At 42.7% G+C, this 15388-nt stretch overlaps 4 gene segments (V, D, J or C); all 4 read right to left on the bottom strand.

Annotated features, from left to right (window-relative positions):
- Nucleotides 1–55: 55 nt before the first annotated feature.
- LOC103680320 lies at nucleotides 56–2099 on the bottom strand. The segment is given in 2 exon segments: nucleotides 56–1703; nucleotides 1823–2099. Coding segments are annotated over 2 exon segments (597 nt in total).
- Nucleotides 2100–6427: 4328 nt separating this feature from the next.
- LOC103680321 lies at nucleotides 6428–7311 on the bottom strand. The segment is given in 2 exon segments: nucleotides 6428–6993; nucleotides 7165–7311. Coding segments are annotated over 2 exon segments (429 nt in total).
- A 481-nt stretch (nucleotides 7312–7792) lies between these two features.
- Nucleotides 7793–8501, bottom strand: LOC103680323. The segment is given in 2 exon segments: nucleotides 7793–8184; nucleotides 8345–8501. Coding segments are annotated over 2 exon segments (429 nt in total).
- Nucleotides 8502–12849: 4348 nt separating this feature from the next.
- On the bottom strand, nucleotides 12850–14043 carry LOC103680322. The segment is given in 2 exon segments: nucleotides 12850–13699; nucleotides 13888–14043. Coding segments are annotated over 2 exon segments (648 nt in total).
- Nucleotides 14044–15388: the final 1345 nt, after the last annotated feature.

Here is a 15388-nt window from a genome sequence, read left to right as displayed (position 1 = left end):
ATTGAAATGTCAGGAAAATTCTTATTATATACTCTTTTGAATTGTCTAAGTACATATTGACATGCATTTATATTTCTAGAGCTTTGAAAAAAATTTTATTTTAAACAACAAAATAAAAAATTCATTTAAACCAAGAATATATAATTAATATATAAGGAAATGTATTAATATTTTGGTCATAGCTCATTCATACAATATACTGATAAGGAGATAATAATTTAAAGATCTAAGAGCGTTTGGCTGGTGCAGTTGGCTAGCAGCTGACTATTGGTTTCACTCAGGTCACAATCTTAAGGTGGTGAGATCAGCCCCCGTCTGGCTCCAGGCTGAGCTCAGAGTAGGCCTCAGAAGACTTTCTCCCTCTGCACCCCCCACCCCCACTCTCTCTCACTCTATCTCTCAATCTCCCTAGCTCTTTATGTTAAATAAATAAATCTCAAAATATATTTTAAAAATAAAGAGGATTGCAACAATATTAGCAAAGGTGGCAGTGGAATAGAGACATTGCTTTTTCTATTATTCCTTGAAAAAATTTATTTACTCCCATGCATTCTCCCAACTCCATGATTTGTGGCTCTCTGCGAGAGGTTGCAAAAGAGGAGTTAGAGGAATCTATAGGATTTCCCTCCAAGTGTCACCTATCGATCTCTATAATATCAGTGCAAGAGCATTTTCTCTCACCATATTTCCTGGGTACTGAAAACAATCTCACTTGAGTTTCTACTGTCAGAAAGCCAACTGACCTATTTACCTGGCCAAGACATGACCCTCTTCCTCCATTCTGTTTCTGCCCCCACCCCTTCATGTTGAATATCAGCCTGTGTCTGCCACCTGATTCACTAGAAAAGAAAGCAGGCCAGAGGTCCCCGGACTCTCTTTTCCTTGCTCGGGTACATGTGTTCCTCCTCCTTTCTTCCCTTCCCCTCTTTCTCTACTAAAACCTGGTTTGGGGCTGAAGCTGTCCAGTCACCTCTCCTGCTATATTCTGTCAGGAAGACACCTGGCAGACGGCATCTTCTCAGACACACCGTGTGTCTCTAAAAGTGTCATAGACACAGCAACACCCACCACAGTGCTATGAACAACTTGTGGGGCTGAACGTTCACTGCAAGGATGAGCAAGAGACCCCTTCACTGTTACGTGGATTTACCTTGAAATCACTTACACCCTGGCTGAGGGACTCTTGGCATCAAACTGTCCTCAGTGTCACTAAGGAACAGCTGGGGTTGGGGATGTGACTTCTGGTTCCTATACTCTAGTCGTTTGTATGATTTTTCTATCAACCAGACACTGAGGGACAAACAACAGACTGAGCTGGAACCAGAGTGGCTCAGTCAGAGACGCTCAGCCTCCAGGCCCCTGTTCTGCTCAGAGTTTGCGCTCAGCTCCCCCTGCAGTCCCCGTCACTGTGTCTCTCATGACACAGTAGTACACAGCGGAATCTGACACTTGCACTGACCCTTTCTCCAGGTGGAAAGATTTGGATTTACTGTCCAAGGTGGCTTCAAAACCTTTGTTGATTTTTTTCTCCTGGTCCCTTGAGGAACTGAGAAGGAGCTGTAGACCTTCACCAGAATACTGGACATACCAGAAAAGAGTGGGATACCCAGTTGTGGTATCGGTACAGTTTATAGTGAGGGAAGCCTCTTCTGAGAGGGTCACTTGGCCTTCCGTCTGGGTCAATGAGTCTCCATGGATATGTCCTGGGGAAAGAGAAAAGAGACCTGTGTCACCTTGGGCATAAAGCTCTTGGATAAAATTATAGTTAAAAGTTTTCTGACACGATGGAAGAAAGAATCCAAATTTTAAAGATCTTACTTACCAACCATTAAGAGTACCACAGTCACGAAGCCTAGAGAACACTTCATCTCTGCAGTGTCACCTAAGTAATATTCTTCATTCTTACCATGAAGAAACCTTGGAGTGACAGAGAAATGATCAGTGCAAGCCCACATTTCACACAGGAAATGTGATTGTGGCAGGAAGCTGCGCCCCCTGGTGAACGGGGACTGAAGTGCGTGCGTGTTGGCCAGAATCCTCCCCAAGTCAGCCATGTGTTTCATCCCTGACTTCATGAGGCACATGTCAGTCTTCAGGTGCCCTTGGAAGTCTAACAAGAGCAATCCTGCCCTCTCAGGTCCATTTTGTTCTTAAGACATTACCTGATATGGAAGTTCTTTAACACAGCATCCCAGGGCCTTTCTATAGCTGGAGGATAACAATCTTCTAAAGCATCTTAGTACAATATTCTACAATATTCTCACGTGTCCATGTGGGCCAGCGTATAACCCACTGACTGCCAGGAAATGGGCCAAGTTGAATACGGAAAAAGTAATAGGAATTCAAGTCATTGCTGAGTGATTCTGGCACTGTATCCCAATATTTAGAATTATGACTGTCATTTTTTAACTATTCTCTGAATAATTTTTACATTAAACAAAAAAATGAACAAACGTCCTTTAATTGATATACCATAGTATTTCCTTGTTCCTAAATTATTAGCAATTGCAAGAAATACTGTTTTTTAATAAAGCTTTCAGAAGAAATGTCACACTATTTTATAGGCAAACACTTATTAGTCAAATATTCTTGATTTTCAGAATCATTAAAAGGTGAAAAACAGGAATTTGAGACACCAAACATGAAGTGAAGTTGTCAAATACCCATAGAATGATCTGAGGTTCTTATGCTCTCATTGTTTTATTGACTCCTACATAAGGTGACTAGTGTATAAGAATCAGGCAGCAAGTACTAATGCTATACTCTTTACAGGTTTTAGTCTCAAAGGTGTTTTCTATTACCATCCATCTGTCACATTTTGTTGCCAAACATTAATCAAACATTTTTCACACAAGGTAAGAAATCAGGATTATGAGAATAAAGCTCTGGAGAGGGACACATCTTCTGTAAAGCCCTGTAACGGTTACCTCTAGACACATATGGAAACGGCCAAGGCTGTTTTCTGGAGGCAGATCTCTCCACAGATTCATGTCAAGGAGTTTCATGAGTCCAGAGCCAACATGGCAACACTTACCCAGATGCAGAGTGAAGTAAGAGACTCAGGCCTGGATACTGTTTGGGTTCACGTATCCCTTCCCTTTCCCTCCACCTTCCAAATCACATTGTCAGAACCTGCCTCAAAGTTATGCTAGAAAGGAATTTGGGACAAGCCACTACAAAATTCTATTCAGATATACAGGGACAATGCTAAACAGGTTGGGATGATGCCAGCTGAAAATAAACAGTATAGCTCATGATGCAGAAAGCAATTATCTACAATTAAAAAAAAACAAACATGGTTTCAGGCCAATGAAATCCTACAGGAGAAATATTTTCTATTTTGTGTCACACAAGAAGACTTGCACAACATTTAGGGAAGATAGTTCATGGTAAATTTAGATATTTAATAGCTTTATTGATACATAAATTACATAACAATAAACTGCACATATAGCCATCACCACAATGGAGATAATGAACATATGCATCGCCCCCCAAAGTTTCATCATGTCTTTTTGTAATCCTCTCAACCCTCTCCCACCCCTATTTCCAGACAACACTTCTGTCATGAATTAGTTTGTATACTTTATACTTTTGTATAAATGGAATCATATGCACTCTTTAGTCTGGCATCTTCTCAACCTAATTATTTTTAAATTTTTCATGGTTATAATTATCAGGGCTTTTGTTCAGTTGCTGTATAGTATCGCATAATGTGCCTATAAAATAATTTGTCTATTCACCTCTTGATAACCATATGGGTTAGTCTCAGTGGAGCTTTTACAAATAAAGCTGCTGTGAACATTTGTGTATAATATTTTTATCGACATATGCTTTCATTTCTTTTGGGTCCACATCTGGGAGTAGAATGGCTGGATCATATGGTAGGTGTACACTTGACTTTGTTAAACCAATTTGTTCTAGTAGCTGTTTTGTAGATTCCCTCGCATTTTCTGCTCAGACTATTATGCTGCTATTATTAAAGGTAAATTCACTTCTTCTTTTCCAAAATGTATGGCTTTTGTTTCACCTCTACATCAATATTAACTCCAAGTGCTGAGAGCCAAAACTCGTCCCTTATTTCTGAAACTAAGGAGAAAGCATTTAGGCTTTCACCATCAAGTATGACATTTGATGTAGGTCTTTTGTTAGCCCTTTTTTAAGCTGAGGAAGTTCCCTTCCATTCTGTCTAATTTGGCGGAAGTTTTAATCAGGAATGGACCTGGATTTTGTCAAATGCTTTCTCTGTACCTATTGAGATACCCCCCTACACGGCTCATCTCTTACTTGTCAATCTTTTGGATATATTATTGATAAATTGTCATAATAAAATACCAAAGAAGATATCACTTCCCATTTTACAAATAATGAAACAAAGATCAAAAGTATCAAGAAAGTTCATGGCAGAGCTAATAGATTACAACACAGCTGGATGATAGCAAAAGCCTGGTCCCTGTTTTTGTTACTATAGATGGTTGTCCGAGAAAAACTGAAAGAGAGGCTAGAGGGTAGCAAACTGACTTCTTCTCAAGTTTTGAAATACTTTAAGACAGTCTTTTACAGGTACTTTCTTTATGCAAATAGAACTACTAAAGAAGAATTAAATAATTGGAGGTTTGGATCTTACCAAAATAAGAAGGAAAACATATTATAATGGATGCCCAAACTGCTATTCAGGAGCTGACCACTGGATAGTGGCTTCGCCATTCCACCCAGACCAATTATTAGGCCACCGATTGAAGCAATGCACTGTAGCAAGAGAGACAAACTCTTCTAGGGTTTTCCGATTCACCCATATACTGGAGCTCTATTCATGACAAGTAATCACTCTCTTTCTCTGGTCCTTGAAACTCGCTTGTGAAAACAAAGTCTAAGAGCGTAGTTGTTTCAATTAACTACTACAAAGGTTTCCAAAAATTTTGGAATAGAATTACCTTATGATCCAGCAATCCACTTCTGATATATACTCAAAAATGGAAAGAATTTGGCTATATTCCCACAATATTGAGATGTTTATGAATTCCTATTTCCACCAAAAGGCAAAAGCAACCCAAAAGTCCATCCACAGATAGATATGGATAAACAAAATGTGCTATGTGCATACACTGGAATATTATTCAACCTTACAAAGGAAATAAACTCTGTCACATGCTGCAACATGGATGAACCCTGAGGACATTATGCCAAACAGAATGTCACAAAATGACCAATACTGCAGAATTCCACTTCTACGAGGTATCTAAAGTAGTCATACTCATGGAAAGAGAAAGCAGAATGGTAGTTCCCAAGGAAAGGAAGGATGGAATAATGAGAGTTATTGTTTAGTGAGTACAAATACTCAGTTTTTCAAGATGAACAGAATACTAGAAATGGATGGTGGTGGTGATTGAACAACAGTGTTAATGTATTTTATACCAGGGAATTGTACACTTAAAAATTGTTAAAATGGTAAATTGAATATTAAAATGGTAAGATTTTGTAATTAAAACGTTTTAAGAGATTCTTGTTAAGATCTCTCCTCTACACATCTGCCTTCCAAGCAAATATAAGAGGATGATACAATGCAAGACCAATTATCGACCATCCATTACCGTCTGAATTTTAAGGCACTGCGGGAATGGGGTTAGAGGTGGAAGAAGAAAAAATGGAGAAAATGAGGATATTGGAGTATGGAACTTCGAACAAACAAAGAGTGCTGGAAGTGTGCAAACTGAGCCACGTGTTTGCAAAAAATACCTTGGAAGGGCGCACCTGGGTGGCTCAGTTGGTTCAGCAGCTGCCTTCAGCTCAAGTTATGATCCTAGAGTCCCAGGATCAAGCCCCGCATTGGGATCCCTGCTGAGCGGGGAGTTGGCTTCTCCCTCTGCCTCTCCCCCTGTCCCTGCTCTGTTTCTTTCTCAAATAAATAAAAATCTTACAAAAAAATACCTTTGATGGAGTGTTGATGTGAAGGACAGGAACCAATAAAGGGGAAAATTCACACTCTGCTTCTTCACCCCGTCCCCCTAAGAGCCCCTATGATCATTTGTGGAAAGACTGGCGGGAAGCAGGTAAACCCATAGTACACAGACTGCGCACATCTCTGCTAGAGGTATTAATAAGATGCAATGAACACTAGTATGAACTACGTCAAAGAGCAGGTCTCTTAGAAACTTAATGTCAGTATGATGACTCACAGCAAACAAACCTAATTACACTAAATCATTAAATGATATAAAATGGTATGATATAAAACAAAAAAAGGAAAACCACAGAGACATTTCACCGCCTTCCTTAGTCTAACAATGCCTGTAACATAATATATGCTCAATAAATATTTACTGAACAAATAGATCTGAAAAAATACGACAATTCACACACATTATTGCTGCTTTTTGAGTCAAATGTTTCTAAATTTCCTTAGCCTATCATTCTAGCTGAATCTAATTGCAAAATGGCAAACCGTTTATTGTGACTATTCTAGTCTTCAATAAACAATTTCACACAAATTTTCATGGATGAGGAAGTGTTTGATGCACGATAACCCTTACCTGGAGAGGTAATTTCTTAGAGGGAGGCTTTCTCTCTAAGCCTGTACCTGTGCCACTTCCTGTCTGGGATGGCAATGCCCCCCTCAGGCCCAATAGCAGGGAGGGGCATCAGGAAGAGCCCTGGGTTTGGGTACACCTCCCTCCATCACGCCGCTCACTGTGGCCTTACTCAGTGCACAGAAATACACTGCGGAGTCCTCCAGCTCTGAAGCTGACATGACAAGTTGGATGGATTTTCTTGTCTTCTGGAAATTCAGTGAGTAGCGACCATCAGTGGCATTTTGCTGGCTGCAAGAATCCTGACGAATCAGGAAAATCATCGCCCCACTGCTGGGCTGCTTGTACCACAGTAGACTGTAACTCGGGTCACGTGTACTAAGTGTGCATTCCAGAGCGACAGCCCCCTTCTCCTGCACTAACATCGCCGGTTGGGCTTGAGTTACCTTCTGGGCAATACTGGATCCTGAAGGAAAAAAAAACCATAGAATCAGAGACTTCGGGAATATGTGATGTGGCACAAAGACTTCCATTTTACACACTGTCGTCCCTCCTTCCCAAGGTATCCACAAGATCCTGACTATCTCTCATGATTTTAGGTCATAGAGGAGGCACACTCCCACAGGGACCGTCTTACCTAGCCACACGGAAGCCACGAGTACCCTCAGAAGCCTGGAGAGAAACATGTTTGAGTTCTCCCACTAGACTGAAATTGTCTTCTTCTTCTCCTTCTTCTTCATCAATTTCGGGGCTTGGCACAGTGAGGGGAGCCTGACAGGGTGAGAGAAGGATTGCTGGGTATGTGCTGCTGTGGCCCCGGAACAGGAAGCAGGGGTTTCCTGGTGGAGCAAGTGTGTGGGTGATGTCATAGTTCTCTCTGTTCCAGCTGAGAGTCTCAGTACCCAAAATTGTTTACAGAATTATCACTTTCATATTTCTACCTTCCATACTTCCATGTTTGGCATATAATGTTTTAGAATTAGAAAAATCATAAATACTACTTTTGCAACACAATATTTAAGTGCCCATCTATAATAGGGACTGTAATGTTGGTCTAATGGGTTATTTATAGGAGAGGAGTCTCAATAGTAAATGGAGAGTTCCTTAAAACCTCAATTTGAAAATAAACCGTTACTGACTCCATTCAAGAATCCATTAAACAACAGTCATCCAACAAAGTGTTCTGACCTGTCTGCGTCATCTTGATCCTAACAGCCTTATATATGCTTTTAACATCTAACACATTAGCTTCCACCTACAGACAAACAACAGCACAAACGCTATCCTGGAAGGTCTGTGTCAAAGACCAGGGGACTGGCCCGTGGCAGGTTTGAGTGCAGGCAGCAGGTGTCTGGGAAGCAGTGTGTGCTTGCCGCGCAGAAGTACACAGCTGAGTCTTCAGGCTGCGTGTCTGCGATGTGCAGGGACAGATGTCTGGCCGTCCTGTTCAGTAAGACACTGAGCCTTTGGTCTTCTTTTGTGGTCATGCTGGAACGAATGTATATAAGGAGCCGGGGACCTTTTCCAAGCTCTTGCTTGTACCAAGGGAAGTACTCTGAACGACTGTCTGAATAGCTGCAGTTGATGACAGAGCTGCGTCCCTGCCGCACACTCAGGGTAGAAGGCCGCTGCTCCACAGTCTCTCCTCGGCTGAACCCTGTGCAGAAAGAAAATGTCAGAGAAAGGAGAAGAGATTCCAGGTTCCTACGCTTCTGAATGCTCTTTTCTACACTAATGGGAGGAAACAGAGTAAAGCCAGTCTTGACTTCTGAAGGCTGTGCACTAATATCCTCCGTGTCCCATACTTGTCAACTCACAGCTCAGCTGCAGCCACGAGAACACGATTAAAGCTCCCCTGGATGTCCTCATGGCTCCTCCCCGTTAGACCAGCTTCAGAACTGCAGCCTCCAGCCAGCTCATCTCCTGCTCTTGTCAGGCCGCCCCCTTTCTCTAACAGAGGACTTTTCCACGTTGTTCACCAGCCAATGAGAAAAAGGCCCTGCTCCTGCCACAGTCTAGTGCACCAGATGCATGAAAACAAGCCCTCCACGTGTTCTGCGTCGGCGCAGGTGCACTTCCGTCTGTGGTCACAGCGCTACTGATCTCACCGGGGAAATGCGCTTCTCTCCTGTGCCTCTGTGCAGCAAGGCGGCAATCAGTCAAGCAAATTATATGTTAGATCAGGGATGGAGTGCACAGTGAGAATGTGGAGGTCAAGATTTATACCTCTGCGCACCACTGAGTCACTGATAGTAAGCTGGAAAGAGGTAGATGCTATCGCTGTTTATTCCGTGATGGGCCTGGTGCACATGTCTGAAATCAGGAAGGAATCAAGATTTACTCCCTTCAGCAAAGAAAATAGAAAACCTTCTCTTTCTGCCAAATCTACCGTCCTCAATTGTCTTTATGGAGAGAAACTATTTCTAAAAGGAACATGGAAGCCAAGGATTAGAGTAAGAGAGAGAGCATCAGTTGATATTTCAAATGTCTCTTACCTCAGACTCTGCTCCTCCTACTTGGTCTTGCCCATGACCTTGCTATTTTATTTCCAGAGGACTGACAATACCAACAGTCAAAATGTGGAATCTTCCCTCAGTTAAGATGATTGTGACAAAAAAGTAAAGGACCAAATCTCGATGACAAGAGAGCAAGGGAGTAACTTCCATCAGTTAATACTATGTCAACAAAGGCAACTTTTGACCCAAATTTGAATAAGTTGCACAGAGAAATCTGACATGATTTAAGAAATCTTTTCGAATGTTGTGTGTCTTATATAATGCGAAGTATTGAAAGACAGAGTAGAAATTCTGAGGAAACATCAAGATGCAAACTCAGAAAATATAACCGTTTATAACTTTATACTTGAAGTGATTACATTTTCTCCAATCAAAATGGACAACATGTCCTCCAGTGCAATTACTGACTCGTGGCCCCAGGACGATTTCCTCTTCAGTGTTACCATCTATCCTGTCACGCTTCCCACTTCCTGGTAACACTGCTTCACGTTCCATACTCCATCAGATTTCTCCTAAACGCCACTACAGTGTTCTCTCCCTGATGCTCATTGATAAAGTTCTCTGGTCCTTGAGTTTCCAGAATTATCTCTCTCTGCCAAAACCTCTTTCTCATTCACATTAATTTCTGGAAATTTCTGATGACCTCTGTGAGAATGAATCCAGGGAAGGATAAATATTGCATGTGTTCCAGGAATGGTACCAGCAGGAACCTGGCCCTAAAGAACTATCAGGTGAAAAGGTTCCTGGGAAGGAAGACGACCTCATTTCCAAAAGTGGAAGCCCCTGTCCTGTGATTCCTACTCATGGATCCTCTGAATTGACAAAGAATTAACAAATCTTCCTTCCACCTCTCCCACCCTGAAAGATTTAAAGGCAGCTATGGTGAAGAACATCAACTCAATATATAAACATATGTGAATATATGAAATTGTTTTTATGAAAGGAAAACGTCTTAATTCGGGGAAATTTCCTTTCTCTCACCCATTCCTTATTAAATAAAAATTCTCAAACTCTTCTCTGGGCAAATTCCCCTCTTCTCCAAGATAGATACTTAGGCCAATGTTTGCGCTTTTGAGGCGTGACACTCAGAACTGAATGTAGGGGACTGAATGTGACCATTCATGTGAATAATGCTCTTCCATGTACTACCTGTTGCAAAGATGAGGCCATCCATTGGACAAAGTTCCCAGCTCCCTGATTGTTTCATAGAATATTTTCTACTTATGAGGGTTTCAAGGGAATGGGGTGGGGTAATGGGCTAGCCCAGTGATGGGTATTAAGGAAGGCACATACTGCAAGGAGCACTGGGTGTTATACGCAAACAATGAATCGTGGAACACTACATCAAAACCTAATGATGTACTGTATGGTGACTAATAGATCATAATAAAATAAAAATGAATAAAATAAAATAACAAAAAAGTGAAAAAAATAAAGTGAGTTGCTTGTAGACAAAAAATGAAACAATAGGAATGCCGGGGTGGCTCAGATGGTTAAGCATCTGCCTTTCCTCAGGTCATGATCCCAGGGTCCTGGGATCGAGTCCCACATTGGCTCCTTGCTCAGTGGGGAGTCTGCTTCTCCCTCTGCCTGCTGCTCCCCTGCTTGTACTCCTGCTCTCTCTCTCTGGAAATAAATAAATAAATAAAATCTTTTATAAATAAAATAAAATAAAATAAAAGATAAAACAGCCTAATTTCTTTCTGGCTTTCTCCTTGAAACCTTACTTTGGAGTTTCAAAATTTCCAACCACAGATATCTATACAATTTGTGAGATCATTTCAAAATGAAAATCTGGGATCTTTATACAAAAACCAGGAAAAGGTGTCATCAGGTAATGTTTCTAGGGAAACATTTTTCTAAAATGCTTTCACTCTTCATACACATTAGTTTCACGTCTCTGAATTTAATTTTTGAAAGACTTTCTTCTTTTCAACCATCTCATCCAGGTTCTAATAAAACCGAGGCAGACGTACTGAGGCTTCTGGTGCTCCTCGTGCCCCCACACAGGTATCGCCTCTGCTATTGTCAAACCCCCACCCCGGACACATTCCACGGTGAAGGAGCCTATGCTGCCACATCAGGTCGCCCAAAGCCCGCAGGTCTCCTGGGGCCCACGCCTGTGTTGTACATTCTGTGGGTGTGAACGAATGTAAGTACGCATCCACCGCTGTCGTGTCGGAGATGTGGGCTCACTGCCCTGACCGTGCTCCGTGCTCTTCATCCCTGCTGCTCCGTTCAACCGTTGGCAACCACAATGTTTTACTCCTTCCAGAGTTTTGCCTTTTCCAGAATGTCATAGGATCTGAATCATACCCTATGTAGATGGGCTGTTTTCACTTAGTAAAATGCATACAACGTTCCCCTATCTCTTCATGGCCTCATACATCGTTTCTTTTTTGCGTTGAATCATATTCCATTTTGGATGGACCATCATTTATGTATTCATTCACTTATTGAGGGATATGCTGCTAACTTCCAAATTTGGCAATTACGAATAAAACTGCTATAAATCACCTCTGTACAAGTGTGTGTGGACATAAGTTTTCAACCCCTTTGGGTAAATACTCAGGAAACCACTGCTGGATCGGACTGTAAGAGTTTGTTTAGTTGTATAAGAAACTGCCAAACAGCTTTATTGAAACATCCACGGAAACACTTTCCTTCTGTAGTAATTTCCCGACAATATTTACTACGCCCTTTGCTGACGTCGAAGCCCCAGTTAGTCCAAAGCAGGCACAGACCCCAGGTGGCCCTGCCCTCTGCTCAGCGCACACACCACCTGCCGTGACCCAGACCCCGAGCCTGCGTGCACTCCTGCCTGTGTCCTGCTGCCCCACGCATCTCTCTGCTCAGGCACTTGCTCCTCCCTTCGTGGGACTCCCTTAGAAAGGACAAGGACAAAGAAAGATAAAATTACTATGAATTTCAAGGCAGTGAGGGCCCAGCCTTAAACCAAGGTCAGGCTTCCTTGGGAGAGCGGGGGGCTGTGTAACTGCCCAGGTCCCATGCTCAAGAAGCTGGCTGCTCCCAGCTTTGGGAGTCTGCCCTTTATCTCCCTCTGAATTTTCAGGGACCCCATCTTTCCTGTCAATGCCCTTTCATCAACATAACAACCAGAGCAGGCTGGGATTCCCTTGTGCTGAAAACCTTACACATGCAAGTTTCAACTTTGGGTTTGGGGTCAGAAGTCTTTGTTTCTGGATACAACAGAGATGGGGATCATTTAGGGTAACCCTGGAAGCTCTCTGCTCCCTTTCCCAAACTAGGAATGATGTTACATAATCATGAGTCGTAGATTCACTCAAAATGCAAGGAAGGGCAATGGATTTTCATGGAACAGAGTGAAAATTTCCATGAGCTCTTCTCCACAAGGTGCTATTTAGAAATGACTTAAACGGACACTTCTGGCAGTGATATGTACGTATTGTATAAACTGAGCAATAGAAATCCTTAAGATTTTGTCATTCTAAGTGTCTTCTTCCTCAGGTGCTCAGAGGATAAGCTCTCATGTCCCCTTAGAGTCACTAACTTTGGAATAATATGAGCTCATCTAAGGCACTTATGCTCTAAAATCCTGACTAATTCTTGCATGAAATGAAAGTACTTATTTACAGGTGTTACCTTGCTGAAATAAAAAGTATATGTAATTGAAAAAGTAGAGTGCCTGACCCTCAATAAAATTATTTTTTTTAAGATTTTATTTTTTTATTTGACAGAGAGAGAGAGAGAGAGACAACCAGCAAGAGAGGGAACACAAGCAGGGGGAGTGGGAGAGGAAGAAGCAGGATCCCAGCGGAGGAGCCCGATGCCAGGCTCGATCTCAGGATGCTGAGACCGTGACCTGAGCCGAAGAAAGAAGCTTAATGACTGAGCCACCCAGGCGCCCCTAAAATTATTTCGTTATATTTTTATTTCCAAGAGGAAAAAGATGAATACAGACTGGAAAAAACATTACACATATTCTCATTACTATCCTTTGAGAGTAGAACCATCTATAGGTAACTAAAAAATTTAGTCATCTCTTTCTTTTCTTCATTATCATCTATTTTTTTTTGAGTCTTTTCTATTTGAGTAATTTACATATAATTTATATGCTAGCTGCCAGAAGGTCTGCTTTCCCAGGGCAGTAGATAGGGGCATCTCTATCACTTGCTCCAAAGTGTCCATGGTAGAGAAAAATAAGGGCAAGAAAAGCAAGTGAAATGAGAACCCTGATGGGTCTCATTTTGGAGGGAAAAGGTGCTGTAACATAGATCTGAAAATCTGAAAAGGAGCCAAGGCTGCTGTGGGTGCAGATGCCCCAGGGAGGGGCCGAGGCGCAGGTGCAGCTGCAGTTGGCGTGCAGGCCCCAGATCAGCAGGCAGCACTGTGTCTCCGCGGCGCACAGGTAGGAGGCGGCGTCTTCCAGCTGGGAGCCCGCGATGTGGAGGGTGCTGGGCCGTTCCCTCGTGTTCAGTGTGCAGTTGAACCTTCCGCTCTGCTTCGTGCCCGAAGCCACATAAATCAGCCGGGTGAGGCCGCCGCCCCCGGGGTTCTGTCGGAACCACTGCACACTCTGCACTGAGCTAGAAAAATTGCACTTCAGAGCAGCGCGGACTCCCTCCTGGAGGCTCAGGGCTGAAGGGCTCTGCTCCACCTCCAGCCCTCTCACCCCTGCGTGGAAAGAGAAGAACAAACACAAGTCAAGTCTCCAGGGGGTCACTGATGCAGATTTCAAACTTGTAAAATGTCCGGAGACACACCCCTGGGGCTGTAGTACTGTCTAGGAGCTCAGTGTCAGCTCCCCCCACCACTGCAGGCTGCGGACCGCTCCCCAGCCCCGTCTGGACGCCCCCACTCACAGCAAACCTGGACCCACAGGAGCCCCAGCAGAGCTCCCCAGTGACTCTTCATATTTCTTCCTTGGGGCTGAATTACCCACATCCTCAGTCTGCAGAGTGTAAAGTCCTCGGTCTAGAGAAATTGTGTTCTTACACTCAATGGGTTCCCACAGAACCTTTGCACCAATCAGACCTCTGCTTTGTGATTCGTGGAATTCGAGACCTCACCCACAGTGACCCAGGTGCACTGCATAGGAATCTCTCCAAAACTGTGCTTGCTAACAGGGCAGGGAGGGATAGGCAATATTTCCAGTATAGGAGGATAAGAGGGCTTTACCTTAGAACACTTTATGTAAGAAATTTGTGGCACGGTGTGGGAGGAAAGGTGAATGATATTTCTAGTAGAGTCAGGGCCTAAAAGGGGTTACAAAGAACCTTGAAGACACATAGGGAAGAGTGACACCATTCCCAAAATTGCATAGTTTGAAGACAATGTGACAATTCAATTATATAAAAACACCAATAAAGGAAAACTATCTGATAGCATGCATTGTGTATTGCAGAAGTAACTACAACTTCTTGAAATCAAGAGAGTTCTAGAAACCAAGACAGACAGTCACCATCTGCATAGAAAATGATTCCAACCAGAAGTTGGTTGGTGAAAAATAGGTTGTCTGCATAATGTCCTCTCTGATTTCATTTCCACCTCTCCACCTCTCCAGTGCAGCTGGTGGACACCCTGCTTGCCCACAGAGCTGAGTCTGACTGGGCCACTCGTTGCTGCTCAACGTCAATATTGTCCTCTTCCTTTCCTTCTATTTTTGTTCCTTATTTTTTCCCCTCTTCTTCTCTTCATTCTTGTTCTCTCCACTCTCAGCAGAGATGTATGAAAAGGTAAGATATCTGGGATATTGAAATAATTTCAAGGCCAGTAAGTTTGGGCGATTTTATTCATAACAATTGACAACAGATAATGGGATGTTCTCTGTTGAGTTTCCATGGTCACAATACCCAGAAATAATCCTGTCCTGGTTATCTGTGAAGAATTATGCGCATAATGGATTTCTAGAGATATGGCCTCCAGATGTCTAAAGTTGCTATGCCATGGCAGAACTCAAAACCTGAGATGCACTTACACAATCCCTGTCCCCCCTCTCCACCTACCTTTGCTATCTGTAATTGGACAGGCTCACATGAGTTCTGTTCTCTAACTGTTCACCCTGGGCCCTCAGAAAGTCTTTGTTTCTTGTAAAGCCTAGAGTGCCCCCTGGAGGACTGAAGCAGTCAGCAAAGACCCCTTCAGACCAAGCAATTCAGCAGACCCAGATCCCCAGCCCTTTTCATTCCAAGCTTCCTGATGAAGGAAATGCAGATGGTCAGAAAAGAAGACACCTGCTTGGATTGAATGGGGATTACAAGTGAACCTAATCGTACTTTTAAAATGGAACTTCTAGGAAATTATATCAGAAAATAATTAAGTAATTCTCATCTTGTGCTATTTATTTGATTTCTTTACCTTAGT

This window comes from Ursus maritimus, unplaced genomic scaffold (assembly GCF_017311325.1).
Source record: "Ursus maritimus isolate PB19 unplaced genomic scaffold, ASM1731132v1 scaffold_144, whole genome shotgun sequence".
Classification (NCBI taxonomy): domain Eukaryota; kingdom Metazoa; phylum Chordata; class Mammalia; order Carnivora; family Ursidae; genus Ursus; species Ursus maritimus.
Note: the sequence above shows the minus strand (reverse complement) of the source record. Positions and strands in the feature narration are given on the sequence as shown.